The sequence below is a fragment of the Erinaceus europaeus genome, chromosome 12, assembly GCF_950295315.1.
Source record: "Erinaceus europaeus chromosome 12, mEriEur2.1, whole genome shotgun sequence".
Classification (NCBI taxonomy): domain Eukaryota; kingdom Metazoa; phylum Chordata; class Mammalia; order Eulipotyphla; family Erinaceidae; genus Erinaceus; species Erinaceus europaeus.
Window position 1 is genome coordinate 50,916,601 of NC_080173.1, and position 23,735 is coordinate 50,940,335.

The 23,735-nt window shown below is 39.4% G+C and overlaps 1 protein-coding gene and 1 long non-coding RNA gene across 3 annotated transcripts in view; one reads left to right on the forward strand and one right to left on the reverse strand.

The window, feature by feature from the left end:
- The window catches only part of FBXO47 (F-box protein 47), a 33,749-nt gene that overhangs the window by 7,841 nt on the left and 2,173 nt on the right, over nucleotides 1-23,735 (forward strand). The window contains exons 3-9 of one of the 2 annotated variants that reach the window (XM_007530961.2): nucleotides 531-607; nucleotides 4,466-4,543; nucleotides 6,595-6,703; nucleotides 12,159-12,335; nucleotides 15,629-15,775; nucleotides 17,314-17,456; nucleotides 22,300-22,459. In XM_007530961.2, coding sequence (XP_007531023.1) covers nucleotides 531-607; nucleotides 4,466-4,543; nucleotides 6,595-6,703; nucleotides 12,159-12,335; nucleotides 15,629-15,775; nucleotides 17,314-17,456; nucleotides 22,300-22,459 — 891 coding nt within the window. The remainder of the gene's footprint in view (nucleotides 1-530; nucleotides 608-4,465; nucleotides 4,544-6,594; nucleotides 6,704-12,158; nucleotides 12,336-15,628; nucleotides 15,776-17,313; nucleotides 17,457-22,299; nucleotides 22,460-23,735) is intronic. The other variant, XM_060203587.1, reaches the window with a different exon arrangement.
- Nucleotides 1-23,735, reverse strand: part of LOC132541945 (uncharacterized) — a 32,959-nt gene that overhangs the window by 1,952 nt on the left and 7,272 nt on the right. The gene's annotated exons all lie outside the window — the stretch shown is intronic.

Consider the following 23,735-nt stretch of genomic DNA (forward strand, 5'->3'; position numbering starts at 1 on the left):
AGAGAGAGGAAGTAATCTGAATAGTTTTCCATTTTCATACAACTATTTTAAATTTATATTTATTTATTTTCCCTTTTGTTGCCTTTGTTTTTTATTGTTGTTGTAGTTATTGTTGTTGTAACTATTTAGATTTTTAAATAATTTCACATTTTTTTGTAATGCCATTGCCTCTTACGTAGATATTGGAATCACTTGGTAAATACTAGATAACTGTTTTTAATCCTTCCTCCCAAACTTCTCTTAAACACAATCACCTTGTTTCCTAGGAGGTGGTAAAGTAGAAGAGTACATGACTTTCAAGCATGAGATCCTAAATTTAATCCCCAGCACAGCATGTGCCAGAATTTCTCTCTCTGTCTCTCCCTCTTCCTCTCTCCAAATCTAAATAACAAAAGCAAACAAATATCTACTCACAGTATTCTATGTTTTGCAATACTGGACTTTGAATAAATGTTATGCTGTGCTTCCTAGATATTCATAAATTGATTTGCACTGTTGTCATTTTTGCATGTGTCCTTTTACTTTCTCAGGTCTACTATTTAAAAGGTGTACGTTGCTGTTGCCTACAAAGGAAAGACTAAAATACATTCACAAGATTCTCGCAGATGTAAGATCTGAACTAGTTCACAATCGATTCCTAATAAAAATTCTTAATGTCTTATACTCATTTAAACTCTATCTTTAATTAGTAGACTTTCGTGAATTGATACTAAAATTGATGACATTCTAACACTTTACCAAGTATGCTAAGATTATAAAACACCAAGTGTTTTATAAGTTTTGTCTTTTACTTATTACATAGCATTTTATATATAAGTAAATATATCATTCATATTCATTAGGTTTATCAGAGTATAAAAGTAGTATTACCCAACATGGGAATCCTGAAAAAAATGTTTTAGAGTGGTGACTTACATATTTTACTAAAAATAAATGTTAAAATACCACTATTTAAATGTAAAAAAAAACATGGAAAATTATTTTAATATATTAAATGGCAAACCTGTGATGACAATGTATGATTTGAAAATGTGTATAAAAAAAAAAGAAAATGTGTATAGTGTTTATGAACAAATTATAAGACATTGAATGTTGCTATATAAACTCAAACGTACATCTAATGTTGGTGGTCACCATTCTTCACTAAACAATATGCAAACTGTTTCTGATAGACTTTTTTTTTTATTCTTTTTATTTTTTTAAGAGTGGTTATGTTTCTTTTTTAATTTTTTATATTTATTTATTTATTTATTTTCCCTTTTGTTGCCCTTGTTTTTTATTGTTGTTACTGATGTCGTCATTGTTGGATAGGACAGAGAGAAATGGAGAGAGATGGGGAAGACAGGGAGAGAGACAGACAGACACCTGCAGACCTGCTTCACCGTTTGTGAAGCGACTCCCCTGCAGGTGGAGAGCTGGGGGCTCGAACCGGATCCTTGTGCAGGTCCTTGCGTTTTGCGCCAGGTGCGCTTAACCCACTGCGCTACCGCCCGACTCCCTCTGATAGACTTTTTTAAAAAAAAAATTGTTATTATCTTTATTTACTGAATAGAGACAGCCAGATCAAGAGGGAAGAGGGAGCTAGAGAGAGAGAGAGACACCTATAGTACTGCTTCACTGCTCACAAAGCTTTCCCCCTGTAGGAGGGAACCAGGGCTCAAAACTGGGTCCTTGAACATTGTAACATTTGCACTCAACTAGGTGTGCCACCACCCAGCCCTTTAATTTTTTTTTTTTTAACAGAGTACTGTTAAGCTCTAGTTTATGGTGGTGCAAGGGATTGAACCCGACACTTTGGAGCCTCAGGCATGAGAGTCTCTGTGCATAACCATTAAACTATGAACTCCTGGCAGTCTGGCGCTAGCGAAGCGGGTTACGCGCACGTGACGCCAAGCGCAAGGAACTACAGAAGAGTCCTGGTTCGAGCCCCTGGCTCCCCACCTGCAGGGGAATAGCTTCGCAGGTCTGCAGGTGTCTTTGTCTTCCCCTCCTCTCTCCATTTTTCTCGGTCCTAACAAAAACGATATCAATAACAACAGCAATAACTAAAACATTAAAAAAGGGCAACAAAAGGGAAAGTAAATAAATATTAAAAAATTTAAAAAATAAACTATGGACCCCTGCCCTCTGTATACTTTTACATGTCGATATTTACACTGAGTTTACATCTAAATTATTGCAGCAGCTTCCGAGGTCTTTCTGCCAGCTACTTTTCTCAGTCTCCAACACATCCTATATATTGAATAAAGTTATCTTCCAAAGTGTCACTTTAATCAATTTAACTTTCTTGCTTAAAAATAAGTGACTAGGGAAATCAGGCGGTAGCGCATCGGGTTAAGCGCACCGGGTTAAGCGCACATGGCACAGAGCACAAGGACCGGCATAAGGATCCTGGTTGGAGTCCCTGGCTCCCCACCTGCATGGGAGTCGCTTCACAAGTGGTGAAGCAGGTCTGCAGGTGTCTTATCTTTCTCTCCCCTTCTCTCCCCTGTCTTCCCCTTTTCTCTACAGTTCTCTCTGTCCTATCCAAGAACAACGACATCAGTAACCATAACAAGGGCAGCAAAAGAAAAATAAATATTAAAAAAATATATTTAGAAAAAGAAGCTGGTATTATACTATATATCTCTCTCTCGTTCACTCTGTCTTTCAATATTTATTAATATTATTATTTTACCAGAGCACTGCTCAGCTCTGTTATGGTGTTGCGGAGAATTGAACCTGGGACTTGACAGAGCCTCAGCCTTGAGAGTCTGTTTACGTAACCATTATGCTATCTACTCCCACCCCAATATTTTTTTAAAGAATATTTTTATTCATGAGAAAGACAGGTGGAGAGAGGTGAGAGGTGGAGAGAGAGAAAGAACCAGCTATCACTCTGTTGCTGCCAAGAATTGAACTCTGGATCTCATAATTGAGAATCCAATGCTTTATCCACTGTGCCATCTCCCGGACCACATGATATTTATTTATTTATTGGATAGAGACAGAGAGAAACTGAGATGGAAATATAGAGGGAGAGAAAGAGAAACACCTGAAGCACAGCTTCACTGCTGGTGAAGCTTCATCCCTGCAGGTAGGGACTGGGGGCTTGAACCTTGTGCCTTGTGCGTGGTAATATATGTTCTCAACCAGGTGCTTCACCACCTGGTCCCCACTGTATCTCTTTGCCTCTTCCTCTCTCTCGCCCTCTCCCTCTTCCCTCCTCCCCTTTCCCTTTCCATCTCTATTACTCCCTTATCTAAAAAAAGTTTTTAACAAGGTAAGATCCAAAGTCAGGCTGGTATTTAGGATTCTTTGACAATGCAAACTTCCTGCTAATTTGTCTTTTTTCTTTCTTTTTAAAAATATTTATTTATTTATTTTTAATATTTATTTATTTATTCCCTTTTGTTGCCCTTGTTGTTTTATTGTTGTAGTTATTATTGTTGTTGTCGTTGTTGGATAGGACAGAGAGAAATGGAGAGAGGAGGGGAAGACAGAGAGGGGGAGAGAAAGATAGACACCTGCAGACCCGCTTCACCGCCTGTGAAGTGACTCCCCTGCAGGTGGGAAGCTGGGGTTCTAACCGGGGTCCTTATGCTGGTCCTTGTGCTTTGCGCCACCTGCGCTTAACCCGCTGCGCTACAGCCCGACTCCCAAAATATTTATTTTTAATAAACCTTTTTTTAAATTTCTACTTCTGAACAACTTTGTCCTTACTGTTTTCTTCACTGATTTTTTTTTCAATTGGTCATATTCAATTTTTACTTTAAGACATTGCTTGTTTGTTTTATTGCTACCAGTTATTATTGGAACTTAGTACCTGCACAACAAATCCACCAATCCCAGTAGTCATTTTTTCTCTTTTTATTTAATATTATTTTATTGGACAGAGAGAAACTGAGAGGGAGATAGAAAGAGAAAGAGCACTACTTCACTGCTAGTGAAGCTTCCCCTCTGCAAGTGAAGACTGGGGACTTGAATAAGGACTCTTGTGCATGGAAACGTGTGTCTGTTTTAAATCTTCGCAAGTTTTCTTGATCGTTCCCAAATTTATCCTTCCTCTGCACTCATGGTGCCTGATGTATTAGCATTTACACCTATTTTTAGCCTGAACCTTCAATAAAATTAACTACATGTGTATCTTATTCCCTAAATAAATTATGAGGTCCTGGACAAGGGTAGATAGCATAATAGTTATGCAAAGAGATTTTCATGCCAGAGGCTCCAAACATCAATCCCCTGTACCACCATAAACCAGAGCTGCTCAGTGATCTGAAAATAAATAAATAAATAGTGAGATCTTTAAAGGCAGAGACTGGTTTACGCTTCTTTCATTATTCCCATCATAACATGTTTATCCGTCATTTAGCATTTTAATTATTTTCAGGTAATACCAAAATTTATTTAATATTCTCATTAAGCTAGAATGTCAAATCATTGTTTCACTGAAAAGGAGGAATTAACAGCATTCTCTTTACAGGTTTCCTGTTTTAAATTCAGTGGTTGTGCAGCTCCAATGGAATGTTTAGGATTAGAATGTTATGGCATATTCTTACAGGTACTTTTTTCTTTTTTTTTTTTAACAAAAGAAGAAAAGAAACGTTTTTTAAACTGTTAACAAGTAAAGCATGTGATCTCCATAGCCTAATCAAATAGTAGTCTGTCCCTTGGGAGCAGTAATTACACAAGACCCCAGCAAGCAGAATTAAGAAATAAAGCTTGGGGGGGGGGCGCAGATGGTAGTATAGCAGATTAAGCGCACATGGTGCAAAGTACAAGGACTGGTGGAAGGATCCCGGTTCGAAACCCCGGCTCCCCACCTGCAGGGGGGTCGCTTCAAAGGCGGTGAAGCAGGTCTGTAGGTGTCTATCTTTCTCTCCCTCTCTCTGTCTTCCCCTCCTATTTTGATTTCTCTGTCCTATCCAGCAATAGCAATGGCAACAATAAAAATAACAACAAGAACAACAAAAGGGGAAAAAATAGTCTCCAGGAGGAATGGATTCCTAGTACAGGCACCGAGCCCCAGTAATAACCCTCGAGGCAAAAAAATAAAGGAAAGTGGGAAGTAGATCTCTCTTGTGCACTGACTTCAATAGAAGGAACCACTATTGTTTGTTTTTGCCTCCAGGGTTATCACTGGGGTTCCGTGCCTGCACTACAAATCCACTGCTCCTGGAGGCCATTTCCCCCATTTTTTGTTGCCCTTGTTGCTATTGTTATTGTTGTTATTGCTGTCATTGTTGTCAAATAGGACGAGAGAAATCAAGAGAGGAGGGAAAGGGGGCCAGAGAAAGATACCTGCAGAACTGCTTCACCACTTGTTAAGCGACCCCCCTGCAGGTGAGGAGTCAGAGGCTTGAACCGGGATCCTTGAACTGGTCCTTGTGCCACATGCCATGTGCACCCAACCCACTGCACTACCACCTGGCCCCCAGCAATTTTTTTGTATGTACTTTGAGAGAGAATAAGATGTTTAAACCACAGAAATTCAGAAGAAAAAATCATGAGATTAATCATAAATTAATTAAACCTAATTGTAGCAGATACCATTTAGATTGCCTTTTTGGTAACGTATGAGCTCAATCACTTTAGAATTCCTTCTTGTTTGCTGGTTTGCTTAAAGATAATTATTAAATTTTGTCCTCATGAAAATATTTTGCTTATTTACATCCATATCTCATAAACAGTTGCCACATTAAAATGAGATCATTATCAACGTCATAAATGATAGTTACAAGACGGACATAGTTTTAATCTAAGTCTAAAACTAAGCCACAGGGAGTCAGGCGGTAGCGCAGTGGGTTAAGTGCATGTGGCACAAAGCGAACGGACAGGCGTGAGGATCCTGGTTCGAGCCCCGGCTCCCCACCTGCAGGAGAGTCACTTCACAGGCAGTGAAGCAAGTCTGCAGGTGTCTGACTTTCCCTCTCCCTCACTGTCTTCCCCTCCTCTCTCCATTTCTCTCTGTCCTATCCAATGATGACATCAACAACAATAATAACTACAACAACAATAAAATAACAAGGGCAACAAAAAGGAAATAAGTAAATATTTTTTAATAAAATAAATAAACAAATAAAACTAAGCCACAATGTGGCTGTGAATTATATGTCTAAAGCTGTTTTCTAGGATTTGGACCTTTATTTTCTTCATACTATCAGAGTTTAAGATTTAATACCACTTAGATATTCTCTGAAAAGATACTTCCTTTCTTTTTAATATATTTATTTATTTATCAGACAGAGACAGTCAGAAATTGAGAAGGAAGGGGAGATAAAGAGGCAGAGAGACACCTGCAGCCCTGTTTCACCACTTGCAAAGACTCCTCCCTGCAGTGGGGATGGGGACTTGAACCCAGGTCCATTCACATTGTAACATGTACACTCAACCAGGTGTGCCACCACCTGACCCCAAAAATACTTCCTTTATAGCTAAAAAGGAAACAGAATTTCAGAGCATTTTTAGGTTTCGTTTATATAAAGTTTTTTTATTTAATCAAACAGTTCCAAGGTGGATAAAATTGTATATCATGTTGATCATCTCCTATAACAATTATGTTCATAGTGCATAACATAACATCTGCAGCATTTGCTTTTTTTTTCCCCTCAGACATTAACAGCAGGTTGGGATGACCTTGAGTGCCATCGTGTTTTTAACTTCCTATGTGAACTGACTAATCTCTCACGCAAGATGCAGACCGCTGTATGCAGCAAGCCAGGTAAAGAACTACAATTCACAAATATTATACAGAAATTAAAACATTGGGGCTGAGAAGTGGCGCACCTGATTGAGCATACATGTTGCAGTGCACAAGAACCCGGGTTCAAGCCTCCAAGCCCCACCTGCAAGGGGAAAACTTCCTAAGTAGTGACAGAGTGCTGCTGTTGTCTCTCTCTCTGTCCTTCTCTAACACCCCTTCCCTCTCTGTCCTTCTGTCTCTACAAATAAATAAAATATTTTAAAGGGAGATTGTAACAGAAAAAAAGCAGAATTCAAAAAGGTAGTTAAAAAATAAATTATCTGGGGGAGTTGGGCTGTAGCTCAGCAGGTTAAGTGCAGGTGGCACAAAGCACAAGGACTGGCATAAGGATCCCCGTTCAAGCCCCGGCTCCCCACCTGCAGGGGAGTCGCTTCACAGGCAGTGAAGCAGGTCTGCAGGTGTCTATCTTTCTCTCCCCCTCTCTGTCTTCCCCTCCTCTCTCCATTTCTCTCTGTCCTATCCAACAACGACAACAACAATAATAACTACAACAATAAAACAACAAGGGCAACAAAAGGGAATAAATAAATAAATATAAAATTAAATTTAAAATTTTTTAAATTTAAAAAATAAAAATAAATTATCTGAAGGCAGCAGCTGGAAGCTTGGTACTGTGGTATTTTGCCCAGTCTCACTCTGTCTCTATGTCTCTATCTATATCTGTCTAAAAAAGTGGACTCAGAACAGTGAATCCCTGGTGATAAATCAATAAATAGCCTGGAGCCAGCATGATAGCTCACCTGGTATGGCACCTGACTTGCCAAACAAAGGACCTAGGTTTAAGCCCCCAAAACACCAAATGAGAATACTACAGCATCATGGCAAGTTTCAGTACTTTAATGTCTCTCCCAGCTCTCTGCCTCTATTTTTTTTTCACTACCTGAAAAAGTCAGACTAGAGGAGGCCAGGGCAGTAGTGTAGCAGGTTGAGTACAATGGTGCAAGACACATGGACCGGCTTAGGGATCCTGGTTTGAGTCCCAGGTCCCCACCTGCAGGGGAGTCGCTTCATAAGCGTTGAAGCAGGTCTGCAGGTGTCTATCTTTCTCTCCCCCTCTCTGTCTTCCCCTCCTCTCTCCGTTTCTCTCTGTCCTATCCAACAACAACAACAGCAATAATGACAATAATAACAACAACATCAAAATGGAGAAAACAGTCTCCAGGGGAGTGGATTTGTAATGCAGGCACTGAGACCCAGCAATAACTCTGGAGGAAAAAAAATGAAGTATTGATGCATGTCATAAAATGAATGAAACTTGAAATTAAATATATTAAATGAGAAAAGCCATTCACAGAAGACTACATACCATGTGATTTTATTCATATGAAAGTCCAGAATAGGGAAGTCTATAAAAACTGACAGTTACTGGTTGCTTAGTGTTGGGGTTGGTAAAAAACAAAGGGATAGGGAAGTGACAACTAAAAGGAGAGTTTCTTTATGAGTTGGTGGGATTGATCTAAAATTGACTTAGTGATGACTGTACACATCTGTAAATATACTAAAAAACAGTTAGTTGGAGCTGGGTGCTGGCACACCCTGAGGGCACACATACACAGTATTCAAGGACCTGGGTTCAAGCCCCAGTCCCCACCTGCACATGTGTCATGAGTGGTGCAGCACTACTATAGTTCCCTCTTTCTTTTTTTAAGCTTCCCCCCCCCCTTTTATTGCTCTTGTTGTTTAACATTGTTGTGGTTATTGATGTCATTGTTGTTGGATAGGACAGAGAGAAATGGAGAGAGGAGGGGGAGAGAAAGACAGACACCTGCAGACCTGCTTCACCACTTGTGAAGCAACTCCCCTGTAGGTGGGGAGCTGGGGGCTCGAACCAAGGTCCTTACGCCTGCGCCACCACCCAACTCCCCAGTTCTCTCTTTCTGTCTCTCTCTCTCCCTCCCTAGCCCCCTCTTTCCTCTCAATTTCTGTCTCTATCTAAAATAAATAAATAAATAAATAAATAAATATTTTTTGTTAAACATTTATTTATTTTTATTTTTTAATTTTATTTACTTACTTTTCCTTTTGTTGCCCTTATTGTTTTGTTGTTGTTGTTATTGATGTCATTCTGGGATAGGACAGAGAGAAATGGAGAGAGGAGGGGAAGACAGAGAGAGGGAGAGAAAGATACCTGCAGACCTGCTTCACTGCTTGTGAAGTGACACTCCCCCCTTGCAGGTGGGGACCTGGGGGCTTGAACTGGTATCCTTATGCCAGTCCTTGTGCTTCGTGCCACATGCACTTAACCCACTGTGCTACAGCCCAACTCCCATGTTATTGTTCTTGAAGACCTAGGTTCAAGGCTCCATTCCCCACCTGCAGAGAGGGAGCTTCCTGAGTGGTGGAACTGTGCTGCAGATGTTTCTCCTTCTGTCTGTCTATCTGTCTCTCTCCCTTTTAAAAAATTTTTTATTATCTTTATTTATTTACTGGATAGAGTCAGCTACCGGGCTAGCGTGAGAGTGTTTCTTCCTGGGCACATGCTCTCTGGGTTGGAGAGAACTTGACCAGAGCCAACCTGGGCTGCTGCTTACTCAGCGATGCTTTAAATTGTTGGCTGACAAAGGCAGGCATGTAGTGGCAAAACGAGATATACCAGTTAAGTGTAGAAAAATATGTGAATGCTATTGTTAATTTACATAAGTTGTATATGGAGGGACTTCTTATAGTTTAATACCTTACTGTATGAGCAGATGCTTCTTCATATGAAGGCTTGACATAGCTATAAACTATGAAGAAAAAAACTTGTAACAAGTTAGAAGTTTACTATAATTGATAACTCGATGATTATAATTAGTTTAAGTATCTTTATAATTTTGGAAGGCCTTTCTAGTATGAATTTAAGTCTGTTTAAACAATTTAATTGCAATAAAATGTGGTCAGTTAAAGAGAAGAAGCATTGTTAAAAGCCTCAGGCATGAGAATCACTAGCATAACCATTGTGTGATCTATCATTCACCCAGGCTGATTCTACCTCTTTAATTGAGAAGGTATATGAGAGCTTTACATATCAATAGCGTCTTTTCTACCTTTTTTTTTTTTACACCCATTTAAGATAAAGACACACCCTAGGTGTGTGCAGGATCTTCAGCCAGATTTAATTAAAATATATTGATTTTTAACTAATTTTTACCTTAGACTTTAAACAAACTCAGGTTACTCAGAGAGTTAACACATGTTAGTGACAATGTTGTGTTTGTTTTTTTTTTTTCAGAACATTTACAATGCCAGACTGATGCCAGATTTGTTGTGGATTAATTTCCACAAGATAGTTCACAGGGCACTTTTGGGGGCCCTCGAAAAGTGTCCTGTATAGAGAATTTGTATTTTAGTTTTGGACATTATGAATTGTCACATTAAATATTTAGACTTTCACCTTAAATACTCAGTTACTTTAGCAAATTAATTTTACTTTTATAAGAATTATGTTGAAAACTCCTTCATTTAACTCTGCCTGGTAAGAATGTAGCTTCAAAGTTACACTTTTAACCTTATCGTTAATGTTTACCAAACTTCAAACACACACATAAACATGTAGTCTTTAACACACAGGAGGAGAAAAACTTTTGTTATGAAGACATATCATGACAAACACAAATTTAGATCTGTACTGTCTTATTTGAACCATCTTTATTCACACAGTTTTCAATACTAAGCGTTTCACATTTATACCAAGACTTAAAAAAATCAAAAGAGGAAAAGACAATTTTTTTGGACTGTTTCTGGACGTCTCCAGAAACCATGGCTGCGTCCAGCATTTTTATATAAAGTCAATTAAGTTTCAGAGTACTCTGAGCAAAATGGGTCATATGTAAGATTTTCAATCATTCATAACACTCACTCACAAAACACAACTGACCAGTCATAGCATAAGATATTCAGAGAAGGGGGGCAGAGAGGGTTCTGTGAACCAGAGTTTTCAGGTCCCACCATGTCATATTATGGGTCCTGGAGGGCATCCTACTCCAAAAAGGTTCTCAAAAATCCCAGTTAGGCTGGTTCTGACTGTTCCTGCGGGATTGCTTCAGGCACCTATTCCCAAAAATGGTTTCCCATAGAAGGAAGAATGGAGTCAGGAGGGTAGAACTAACCACGTGTCTCCAGTCTTGGGGACTTCCAAAGTTCTGGAGAAGGCTCTGCAAGTTAGAGTCGCCCTTCTCCAAGGGGGACACGGGAGAGGGAGTCAAGGAAGTCCCAGGGGAAATCTCCATGCATCTCCCAAGCTCTATGATCATGGTCAAGAGGAACCAAGGTGTGGCCCAGAGCAAAATGTCCCAGAGATAGAAAACCTGTTTAGCAAAAAAAGTGTAGAGGATTTGGGATTCATCTTGATAAGGAAGCAGGTCGCCCATGACAGAGGGGTCTCAGGAAAATAAGAAGAGGGGAAAAAAGAATCACAGTGCCTTCGTAAAACGCAGAGAGCCAAGGCCGTATGTTTATCTGGGGCGCCTTCATATGTCTGCGGCTTGTGTGGAACCGGTGGCCCCAAGTTTGGGTGCCAGAATGCTGGGCTAGCGTGAGGGTGTTTCTTCCTGGGCACATGCTCTCTGGGTTGGAGAGAACTCGACTGGAGCCAACCTGGGCTGCTGCTTACTCAGCGACGCGGGAGAGAGACCAGGAACTCGTGGCGGAGCAGGAACACAATGCATCTTTATTGATCAGAGACAATGCTTTTATATATTTAGAATTGGAAGTAGCAAGTTGGAAAAGGAAATGGCTAGGAAAGGGGGTGGAGAAAAAGAAAGAGTGGGAAGGTAGAAAGCTTTCATAGTAACAGTTGCTAAGGTTTTAGTTGGCAGGATTAGTGTACCCTGCAGGCAGGGCAGGTTAGAAAGAAGGTTAGAGAGTTAGAAAGAAGATAGATCAGGCAAAACGATGATTATGTAATTAGGCCATAGTGTCAGCAATGGTGGATGGAGCAGGGGGGCTGCCCCACAGTCAGCCAGAAATTGAAAGGAAGGGGAGACAGATAGACAGAGAGACCAACCTGCAGCACTGCTTCATCACTTGTGACGCTTTCCCCCTGCAGATGAGAACCAGGGACTTGAACCGGAGTCCTTGTACATTGTAATACTTGTGCTCAACCAGGTGCACCACCACCCAGCCCCACCCTCTCTCTCCCTCTCTATCTCTGTCTCTCACCCTCAGGGGGAAAAAAAGGGCACCAGGAATAGTAAAGCTATCCAAGCATCAAGTCCCAGCCATAACCCTTGTGGCATAAACAAAAACAAAACCCTTACTAATATATGTTTTACAAACAAAGGAAAATAAAGTATCACTTTCAGTATAAATCATATTAATTGTGTATGTCTTTGACATTTAATATGCATATTAACCTTTCTAGAAAGAATGATTTGGGGGAGCAGGCAAAAAAAAATAAAAGAAAGAATAATTCACAAATATTTTGCATCCATAGGAAGTGCCCGGAAACTGGAGTTAAGGATCAGACTGTTCTGTAGGAATGTCTTACTTGATCATTGGACACATAGAAGTGATACTGCTTTTTGGCTGACACGTATATTAAAACCATGGCCAATGGTGAACCAGGCAAGACTATTATATATCATCTTTGGACCAGCATCTTCTCAAGATGGTGAGCATCCATTATTTAGAAATAAATGCTACAAAACTGGTTAATGATTTTTTACTTTAGAGAGCATATCTATTTTTAAATATTTTATTTATTTTCTTTTTGTGAGAAGTACAAAGAGAGAAAGACACAGAGAGAACACCAAAGCACTGCTCAGCTATGGCTTATGGTGGTGCGGGGGATTGAACCTGAGCCTTTGGAGTCTCAGGCATGAGAGTCTCTTTGCATAACCATTATTCTATCTACCCCTACCTGAGCATATCTTTTTGTATCTATCTGTTTGGTGTCATCATTACTTGTGACTAAACTTGTTTCTCATGATTTCACAGATGTATACTACTTTTAACTAATACATAGTGTATGTTTCAAGAGAGAAATATTTCTGCTGAAGTCCATTACCAAATATTTTCTTATCATTGCTAATATATCTAAAATAGCTGCTTTTTTAATTCTTTTTTATTTTTAGAATTTATTTATTTATTCATGAGAAAGGCGGAGAGAAATAATCAGATATCACTCTGGTACATGTGGTGCCGGGAATTGAACTTAGGACCTCATGGTTGAGAATCCAATGCTTTATTCACTGTGCCACCTCCCGAACCACAAATAGCTGCTTTTCATTAAAAAAAAAAACAAAAAAACCCCAAAAAACATCTAGTTATTTATTAATGAAAAGGAGAGAAAAACAGACATCACTTTGGCACATGTGATGCTTAGAATCAAACTTGAGACTTCATGTTGGAGAGTCCAACACTTTCTCCACTGTGCCACCTTCTATGCCTCTACTTTTATTTTATATTGCCTCCAGGGTTATTGCTGGGGCTCAGTACCTGCACGATGAATCCACTGCTCCTGAAGGCTATTTTTTCCCTTTTGTTGCCCTCGTTGTTTATTGTTGTTATTGTTGTTATTGCTGTCGTTGTTGGATAGGACAGAGAGAAATGGAGAAAAGAGGGGAAGACAGAGAGGGGAAAGAAAGATAGACACCTGCAGACCTGTTTCACCACTTGTGAAGCGACCCCCCTGCAGCTGGGAAGCCGGGGGCTCGAACTGGGATCCTTACACTGGTCCTTGCGTTTTGCGCCATGTGCACTTAACCGCCCAGGCCCCCTACTTTTAATTTTTAAACATTTTTTTTTAAAGATAGAAACATAAAAGCAAAGAGAGACAGAAAGAGCACACACTGAAGCTTCCTGGCTCGTGCACATGGCAAAGTTGCACACTATTCAAGAGAGCTATTTCATTGACTCTTTAAACGCTATCTTAATAGGTCTGGGAGGTAGCAAATTGGATAAAGCACTGGACTCTCAACCAAGAGGTCCTGAGTTCAGTCCCTGGCTGTACATGTACCAGAATGATGCCTGGTTCTTTCTCTCTCCTCCTATCTTTCTCATAAATAAATAAATAAAATCCTAAAATAAATAAATAAACATTATACTAATTCAGAACTGTATTTGTTGCTGGAAAAACTAGTGGTATTACTGAAGTAAAATAATAGTGATAACAGATATTTTTTAAATTGTAGGTACATAATATGAATTGATATTTTCAGTTTTTTGCTTTTCTAATCAACTTTTTTATATCAACTTTTGCTTAAATTAATGTTAAAATTCACATATATTTCATGTCCAAAGTAGCAGTAGAAAGTCAATATGTGCTCTTACGTAGCTGACCTCTTAACTCCAGCTGTGTCTTACTGGGGGTGTTGCCACCTGTGAGTGAGGTCATCTACTAATGACCTTCTTCTGGCTTATCTCACAACATAGACACACAGAACAATAGAATAACATCAGATGCCCAGAAACAAACCCTTTCATCTGTGCTCAACTAATTTATTTATCTCCCCCTCTCTGTCTTCCCCTCCTCTTCTCCATTTCTCTCTGTCCTATCCAACAACGATGACATCAATAACAACAACAATAATAACCACAACAATAAAAAACAACAAGGGCAACAAAAGGGAATAAATAAATAAATAAATAAATAAATAAAAGTTTTTTTAAAAAGGAAATAGAGAATTAGTCTGGAAGCATAAAAACACCCTTGGCCCATAATCTAGTAAATCCAAGACCAAAGTTGTATATGAATCTCAGATTTCCCTATACTCCCAGGAGTTTCAGGAAAGAGGATGCCTCTTTAAGCTATGTGGACATGGAAGACAGGAAGAAAAGGTGAATGGTGGGTTTTAGGGATAAACCCTGATCAGCTAGACATTTTAGTCACTTGAGTGAATGAGAGGTCATATGCAACATTTGTGAACTGCAGTTTTTCTCAGATTGACTTCCCCATTAAATATGAGCGAATTAAAAAAAATTTTTTTAATGGTTCATGGGAGTCAGGCATTGGCGGGTCCAGTTAAGCACACATATTACCACGTGTGAGACCTGTGTTCAAACCACTTCCCACCGGCAGGGGGAAGCTTTTCAAGAGGTGAAGCAGGTCTGCAGGTGTCTTTCTCTCTCCCTTTCTATCTCTCCCTCCCCTCTCAATTTCTATCTGTCCTATCATATAAAAAAAAAAGAAAAAAGAAAAAGAAAAGTGGCATCCAGGAGCAGTGAATTCATCATGCAGGCACCAGTGATAACTCTGGTGGCAATAATAAATAAATAAACAAATAGTAAATAGTTGGTCATAATAATGTATTAGATTATTATTTTATATAAATATTTAGAAAATTCTCAAATATAGTAAGCCCCCTTTGGGGGAAGATATTAATAGGTTTACTTTATTTTAGTAAGATTACATCGATTATTCTAATTTCTGTTATGGGTAGCATTATCTTTGAACTAGAGGCTCTATTCTGTTTGGTGAAACTACCTGTACTTATGTAGCTATTTTTGCTGTGCTTCATCAGTCAGGATTAACTTTCCATTATGAAAGTAGCATATAAGTAATCAGTGGGTTCTGTTATGCAATCAAATTTCCATATAAAACAACCCATGAGGGAGTCAGGCGGTAGCGCAGTGGGTTAAGTGCATGTGGCGCAAAACACAAGGATCGGTGTAAGGATCCAGGTTTGAGGCCCTGGCTCCCCACCTGCAGGGGAAGTCGCTTCATGGGCGGTGAAGCAGGTCTGCAGGTGCCTATCTTTCTCTCCCCCTCTCATTCTTCCCCTCCTCTCTCCATTTCTCTCTGTCCTATCCAACAACAGTGACATCAATAACAACAACAATAAAACAAGGGCAACAAAAGGGAAAATAAATAAATATTTAAAAATAAATAAATAACCCATGAGATATTTATCACAAAGTGAACTATTCTGTCATAACCTCATTTTTGTTTCAATTATCATTCAGGACAAATTATTTGGCAGAAAATGGTAGAAGAAGCTACAGATGAATCCAGTCTAAAAGATTTGGCTGATGCCATTAAATTACTATATGATACAGGCACCAAAGAATGGACAGCAGATGATATTATAAGTCTTGTAGATGAACTGTCAGGTAAAATATATATAGTAACAGATAAAGATATAGATCACATAGAGTAATATAAATTTATTGCTAGAATAAAGTTATAAGAATTCTAAAAGTAACAAATAAATTGAGTATTGAAAATCACTAAGTGTTATGGTCTGGAAGGTGGCGCAGTGGACTCTCAAGCATGGGTCCTAAATTCAATCCCCAGGAGCACATGTACCAGAATGATGTCTGGTTCTTTCTCGCTCTTCTACTTTTCTCATTCATAAATAAATAAAATTAATAAAATCTTTTAAAAATGAAAAGAAAGGAGTCGGGCGGTAGCGCAGCGGGTTAAGCGCAGGTGGCGCCAAGCGCAAGGACCGGCAAAAGGATCCCGATTCCAGCCCCCGGGGTCCCCACCTGCAGGGGAGTCGCTTCACAGGCGGTGAAGCAGGTAAGAAAAAGAAAATCACTAAGTGTCTGGCACATGTTGGTGGAGGAGTACCTAGGCTGTGGGTGAGTGTTTTGCAGTAAGCTGGGAAATTTTACACATGTAACAATAACTGTATTTCCTATAAACCATTAATCCCCCCAATTAAAAATTGAAAGAAGAAAGGAAGGATGAAAGAAAGTCACTAGATACTCAAAAATATTTAAAGAGTTTGGCATAAAATTTGAAAGAATGCTTATAATCAACATTCTTCCATCCACTTGCTAATTTTATAAATATGCATTTGTTACTATTATTTGAAACTTTGTAGTTTAATTCAGTTATTTGAAAGCCCCTCCTAGACTGCTTAAAAAGAAAGTGTTCTTGGGAGTTGGGCGGTAGCGCAGGTGGCATAAAGCACAAGGACCAGCGTAAAGATCCCTGTTTGAGCCCCCGGCTCCTCACCCGCAAGAAAGAGGGTCACTTCACAAGCAGTGAAGCAGGTCTGCAGGTGTCTATCTTTCTCTCCCCCTCTCTGTCTTCCCCACCTCTCTACATTTCTTTCTGTCCTATCCAACAATGACAACATCAACAACAACAATAATACAACAAAGGCAACTAAAGGAAATAAATAAATAAATAATAATAAATCATTTAAAAATTATTTTTTTAAATGTTCTCCTGTTCTTATAGGAAAGTGAAACAATTTTCTCCATTCTTGCATAATCCTTTAGACTCTAAATTTACAAAATCTCTCTTTTTCATTTTTTTTTTCAACCAGAGCACTACTCAGCTCTGGTTTATGGTGTTACTGGGGACTGAACCTGTGATTTCAGTCTCAGGCATGAGCTTAAAAGACTTAAAAGTCTTTCATTTCACAGCATGAGACCACTTTGCTTATTTATCTGTGTGTATAGAATAAAATGTTTTGATGTTATTATATGTACATTTGTAAGAGCTGCCTCAACATGGCAGTAATCTTAATCTCCAGTTTCAGATTATATTTGTAAATCAATGCATTTTTCTGTTCTTTTCCCTTGACACAAGTTGTACTTTCTATAAAGTGATGTCATATTGCATGTATATAAACATGTTTATTGTTACTATTGTGTAGCTTCTCATTAAGTAATTGTTCTTCCTTTAACAAAAGTGGTTCCACGTGAGTGGCTTCTTGAAAACAATGCACGTCTGCTAATCCTAAGTGGGAACAACATCTGTTTCACTTTCATGGCTAGTAAAGCTGTGAATGGACGAGCCATTGAGCTGGCACGGCTGATAGTCTTTTTGGCTTTGGTAAGCAAAACATAAATTTTTCTTTAGCAAGTTGTTTAATATTATTGCTGTACTAGCAGAGAATTATCCTAAGAACTGAACTATATACCAAGCATTTTGAAAAAAATGTAAATATATATTTTACAATCATATATAATTATAAAAATTAAACTAGCATGCTTGAAATAACTCCCTCTTTCCACTTCATTTAACCTTCAATTAACCTCTTTCCACTTCATTTCCAATTTTATCTTTTTTGTTTTATTTTCTTCTTCTCTTTTTGCTTTTTATTTATTTTGTGTTATTATTAATAGTATGTTACATGATTTTAAGTTTACAGTGCATAATTCCACACCACATCAAAGTTCTATATCCCTACCCTCCCAAATTTTTTTCTTTTCCCACCTCATATCTATATTATCATTTTACATCTCTGCCAAGTTGCATCATTTTAAAAAATATTTTTTGGGAGGCTGGGCGGTGGCACACCTGGCTGAGTGCACAAGGACCTGGGTTCAAGCTGTGCCCCACCCCCAAACCTACAGGAAGGAAGCTTCACCAGCCTTAAGCAGGTGTACAGGTGTCTTTCTCTCTCCTCTCTCCCTCTCCCGCATTTTCTCTCTGTCCTATCAAATGAAATAGGGAAAAAAAATCCATTCAGAAGCAATTGGATAATCTTCAGTTTACAAATGTGTGGAATAGTTGTATGTAATTCATTTCCAATGGACTTGAGATTTTTGCCAACTCAGCTGCTCTAAAGCATGAATGAAAGCTCTGTGGCACTTTTTTTTTTTAATAACACAATGGTATATATATTCCCTTTTGTTCCCCTTGTTTTATTGTTGTAGTTATTACTGATGTTGTCGTTGTTCGATAGGACAGAGAGAAATGGAGAGGAGGGGAAGACAGAGAGGGAGAGAGAAAGATAGACACCTGCAGACCTGCTTCTCCGCTTGTGAAGCCACTCCCCTGCAGGTGAGGAGCCAGGGACTCGAACTGGGATCCTTACGCTGGTCCTTGTGCTTTGCTCCACGTGCGCTTAACCCACTGCGCTACCGCCCGATTCCCTTTTTTAAATATATATATTTATTTATTTTCCCTTTTGTTGCCCTTGTTTTTTATTGTTGCTGTAGTTATTGTTGTTGTTATTGATGTCGTCGTTGTTGGATAGGACAGAGAGAAATGGAGAGAGGAGGGGAAGACAGAGAGGGGGAGAGAAAGAAACACAGCTGCAGACCTGCTTCACCGCCCATGAAGCGACTCCCCTGCAAGTGGGGGGTCAGGGAATTGAACGGGGATCTTACTGCAGTACTTACCGTGTGCGCTTATAAATCCGGGGCTCTACCGCCGGACTCCCTCTGTGGCACTCTTAAAAAATGTGAAGAAAGATACAAAATTAACTATTCTCAGTCTAAATGTTTATTTTAATAACCAAACCGCTTACTTCAAAAATGAAAGAGTAAAGGGTAGTCCACCGGGTAAAGCACACTTGCTGCGAATCACAAGGACCGGCAGAAGAATCCCAGTTTGAGCCCCTGGCTCCCCATCTGCAGGGGGTGTCGCTTCACAAGCGGTGAAGCAGGTCTGCAGGTGTCTAGCTTTCTCTCCCCCTCTCAGTCTTCCCCTCCTCTCTCGATTTCTCTCTATCCTATCCAACAATGACGACATCAATAATAACTACAACAATAAAAAAACAAGGACAACAAAAGGGAATAAATAAATTTTTTAAAAATTAAAAAATTATTTTTAAAAAAGTAAGAGAGAAGGAGAGGCACCTCACCACTCATAAAACTGCCCCTTTTACCCTTTGCATAATGCTCACATGTGGTGGCCAGTTACTCAGACCAGGTCTTCACATATGATGAAGTGTGTGCCCTACCAAGTGAATCAACTCCCAGCTCCCTAAATTGGACATTTAAATGTTAGTAAGTAAGTGTCCAGGGAAACTAGCAGAGTACAAAACTTGAATGCCTGAGGCTCCTAGTACAAGGCTCCTAGTTCAGGCCCTTGTATTGCATGCACTAAAGTGGTGCTCTGGCTTCTCTCGCTCTCATGTGAAATTGTCTCTACTATATCTCATGAAATAACTAAAAATATGTCTCTGGGGCTGGGGGCTCAGAATAATGATTATGCAAAAGACTTTCATGCCTGATTCTAATGTCCCAGGTATAATCCTCAGCACCACCATAAACCAGAGCTGAGCAGTGCTCTGGTCTTTGTATCTCTCTCATTAAAATAAAATAAATAATCCTCAACCATGAGGTCCTGAGTTCAGTCCTTGGCAGCACATGGTGCTTTCTCTCTCTCTTCCTATCCTTCTCATTAATAAATAAGTAAATAAAAAAGAAAGAAATGCCACATTCAGAGGACCAGGCGGTGCTGCACCTGGTTAAGCACTCACTTTACAGTGCATGAGGACCTAGGTTCAAGCCCCTGGTCCCCACCTGCAGGGGGAAAGCTTCACAAGTGGTGAAGCAGTGCTGCAGGTGTCTCTCTGCCTCTCTCCCTCCCTATCTCCCCCTTTCCTCTCTATTTCTCTCTGTCTCTATCCCATAATAAATAAATAAATATTTTAAAATAAACAAAATATTAATAAATATTTGATGAAACAGTAAAAATTAGTAAATAAAACTTTATCTTTTCTATCAATTTTTATCTATTAACACAGTCTTTAAATGTGTACCTTTTAAATAATAGATATTTCCTACAGAGGGAGTCAGGCAGTAGCGCAGCGGATTAAGGGCACGTGGCGCAAGGACCGGCATAAGGATAAGCCATAAGGATAAGGACTGGCATTAGGATAAGCCCCTGGCTCCCCACCTGCAGGGGAGTCGCTTCACAAGCCATGAAGCAGGTCTGCGGGTGTCTATCTTTCTCTCCCCCTCTCTGTCTTCCCATCCTTTCTTGATTTCTCTCTGTCCTATCCAACAATGACATCAATAACAACAATAATAACTACAAAATAAAACAAGTGCAGCAAAAGGGAATAAATAAATATTTAAAAAATTATAAAAAGTAAAGAGAAGCTAAATATTTCCTACAATTCTCAAAATGGAAAACTGATATAATATCATAGTGTTCCCTTGCCTATTAAGCTGTTTATGTATCTGACAGTTAATCATCCTTTGAAAATAGATTGTGAGAGCCAGCAGGTGACTTACCCAGTAGAACACACATGTTACCATGCATGATGGCCTGGATTCAAACCCCCCAGTACTCACCTACAGGGGAGAAGCTTCATAAGTGGTAGAGTGGTACTATAGGTGTCTCTCTCTCCCCCTCTTATCTTCTACAAAATGACCACTGAGAATCATAAAGCCATGAAGGCATTGAACTTCAGTAACCCTGGTGGAAAAAAAAAAAAAAGAAAGAAAGAAAGATGTGGTCCGGGAGGTGGCGCAGTGATAAAGCTTTGGACTTTCAAGCATGAGGTCCCAAGTTCGATCCCTGGCAGTACATGTGCCAGAGTGATATCTGGTTCTTTCTCTCTCCTCCTATCTTTCTCATAAATAAATAAAAATCTTAAAAAAGAAAGAAAGGAAGAAAGAAAGAAAGAAAGAAAGAAAGGAAGGGGGAGTTGGGTGATAGCACAGCAGGCTAAGCACAAGTGGTGCAAATTGAAAGGACTGAGGTAAGGATCCTGGTTCAAGCCCCCAGATCTACTACCTGTAGGGGAGTTACTTCACAAGTGGTGAAGCAGGTCTGCAGGTGTCTCTTTCTCTCCCCTCTCTGTCTTCCCCTCCTCTCTCCATTTCTCTCTGTCCTATTTAACAATGAAGACATCAATAACAATAACAATAATAACTACAGGAACAATAAAAAACAAGGGCAAAATAAATATAAAAAAAAAGAGAGGGAGAGTCAGGCGGTAGCATGTGATGTGAAGCACAAGGATTTGCATGAAAATCCTAGTTCGAGCCTTGGCTCCCCACCTGTAGGGGAGTGGCTTCACAAGCAGTGAAGCAGGTTTGCAGGTGTCTTTCTCTCCCTCTCTTTGTCTTCCCCTCCTCTCTCCATTTCTCTCTGTCCTATCCAACAACAATGAGATCAATAGCAACAACAATAATAACTACAACAATAGTAAAAAGAAAAAGAAGGGCAATAAAATGGAAAACAAATATAAAAATAAGCTAGAATAGAATAGGGTAGGGTAGGGTAGGGTAGGGTAGAGTAGAGTAGAATAGAATCTTCACTAGTGGTGAAGTAGTGCTGCAAGTTTCTATCTCTATCTTTTCCTTTCCTCTCAATTTCTCTGTCTCTGTCCAAAATAAATATATAAATTAATGTAATAGAGACTTGTGTTTTTATGGCTTGCCATTGTATATTCAGCACTTATCATGTGCTCAATAAACACATACTTGTTAAATGAATGAGTAAATAAGAAATCTTATTTTTTATATATTCAATATTGGGACTTACATTAGTAAATAATATTCTATTATAATATTGATTCAAGTTTTTATTTACTTTATTCCCCTAACATTGTACCACTAGAAAGCAGAGGAGTACTAGATATGACTGTTCCCCACTTAGGGGCTCAATCTGATGACATGTAATAAATTATGTAAAAGCATAAACCATCACTGTTGATGCCATTTTATTTATTTTTTATTTTTTTAATTAATTTTTTATTTTTATTTTTGAGAGAGATGCAGAGAGAGAGACACACAGAGAAGCACCAGATTACTGCTCAGCTCTGGCTTATGGTGGTGTGGGGGATTGAACCTGGGATTTAGGAGCCTCAGGCATGAGAGTCTGTTTGCATAACCATTATGCTGTCACCCCACCCTGTTGATGCCATTTTCAAATCCTACAGTTTCCTTTACATGAATATTTACCATAATACTTTTTATGTCTATATCAGGTGTGTGAAAAAGAGCTTTACTGCATGGATTGGGTGGTTAAAATTATGCAAAAGGTCTGTAAAGTCTTTAGCACTCCAGGGGAAAGAAGTAACTTCCTGCAGAATGTAGCAAATGCATTTGCCTGTCTTATAATGGAAATGCTGCAGACAGTTATGTCTGGTGAGTATGAATGTACACAGTGCATAGATGTGAGTAAAATATATTCTAGTCTCCACTTAAGACAAATAATTCTGTAGAGATGTCTTCAAAGATTGTACTTATTTATTGAGAGAGATAGGAGAAAGAGAAAGAGAACTAGAACATCATTCTGGTACATGTGCTACCAGGGATTGAACCGAGGACCTCATGCTTGAGAAGCCAACACTTTATCCACTACACTGCCTCCCAAACTACAGTTTTGTATAGATTTTTATTTCTAAACCAAGAATAGAAGGAATAGACATGTGTGTATATGTGTGTGATATTTATTTTTCCTTGGTTTTATCACTTTTAAAATCTGATATATAAATATATAACTTATTTATTCCCTTTTGTTGTCCTTGTTTTTGTTTTTAATTTTTATTCCCTTTTGTTGCCCTTTTTGGTTTATTGTTGTAGTTATTATTGTTGTTGTTATTGATGTCATTGTTGGATGGGACAGAGAAATGGAGAGAGGAGGGGAAGACAGAGAGGGGGAGAGAAAGATAGACACCTGCAGACCTGCTTCACCGCTTGTGAAGCCACTCCCTGCTGGTGGGGAGCCGGGTGCTGGAACCGGGATCCTTCCACGGGTCCTTGAGCTTCGTGCCATTTGCACTTAACCTGCTGCGCTACCACCTGCTGCGCTGCCAACCGCTGCGCTACCACCCGACTCCCGCCCTTGTTGTTTTATAGTTGTGATTATTATTGTTGTTGTTGTTAATGTCCTTGTTGTTGGATAGGACAGAGAGAAATGGAGAGAGGAGGGGAAGACAGAGAGGGGGAGAGAAAGACAGACACCTGCATACTTGCTTTACCGCCTGTGAAACGACTCCCCTGCAGGTGGGGAGGTGGGGAGCCGGGGGCTCAAACCGGGATCCTTAAGCCGGTCCTTGTGCTTTGCGCCGTGTGCGCTTAAGCCACTGTGCTACCGCCCACCTCCCTGATACAGTTTTTAAAGCTCCCCCAACTCTTAAGTGTTCTTCAGAGCCCCACTCCTGGTATGTCCTGGTATCAGGAAAATGAAAAGGCAAGCACCAAAGCAGCACCTGGGCCATTTGGGCAAAGATGGTTGACCTCTCTATGGAAGCTTATGTCCATTTTTATTCACTTGTAAGGCCCTGCCTTCACTTCTTTTCTTCTTCTTCTTGTATTTTTAATTTCTTTATTGGGGGTTAATGGTTTACAGTTGACAGCAAAACACAATAATTGTACATGTATAACATTTCCCAGTTTTCCATATAACAATTCAACCCCC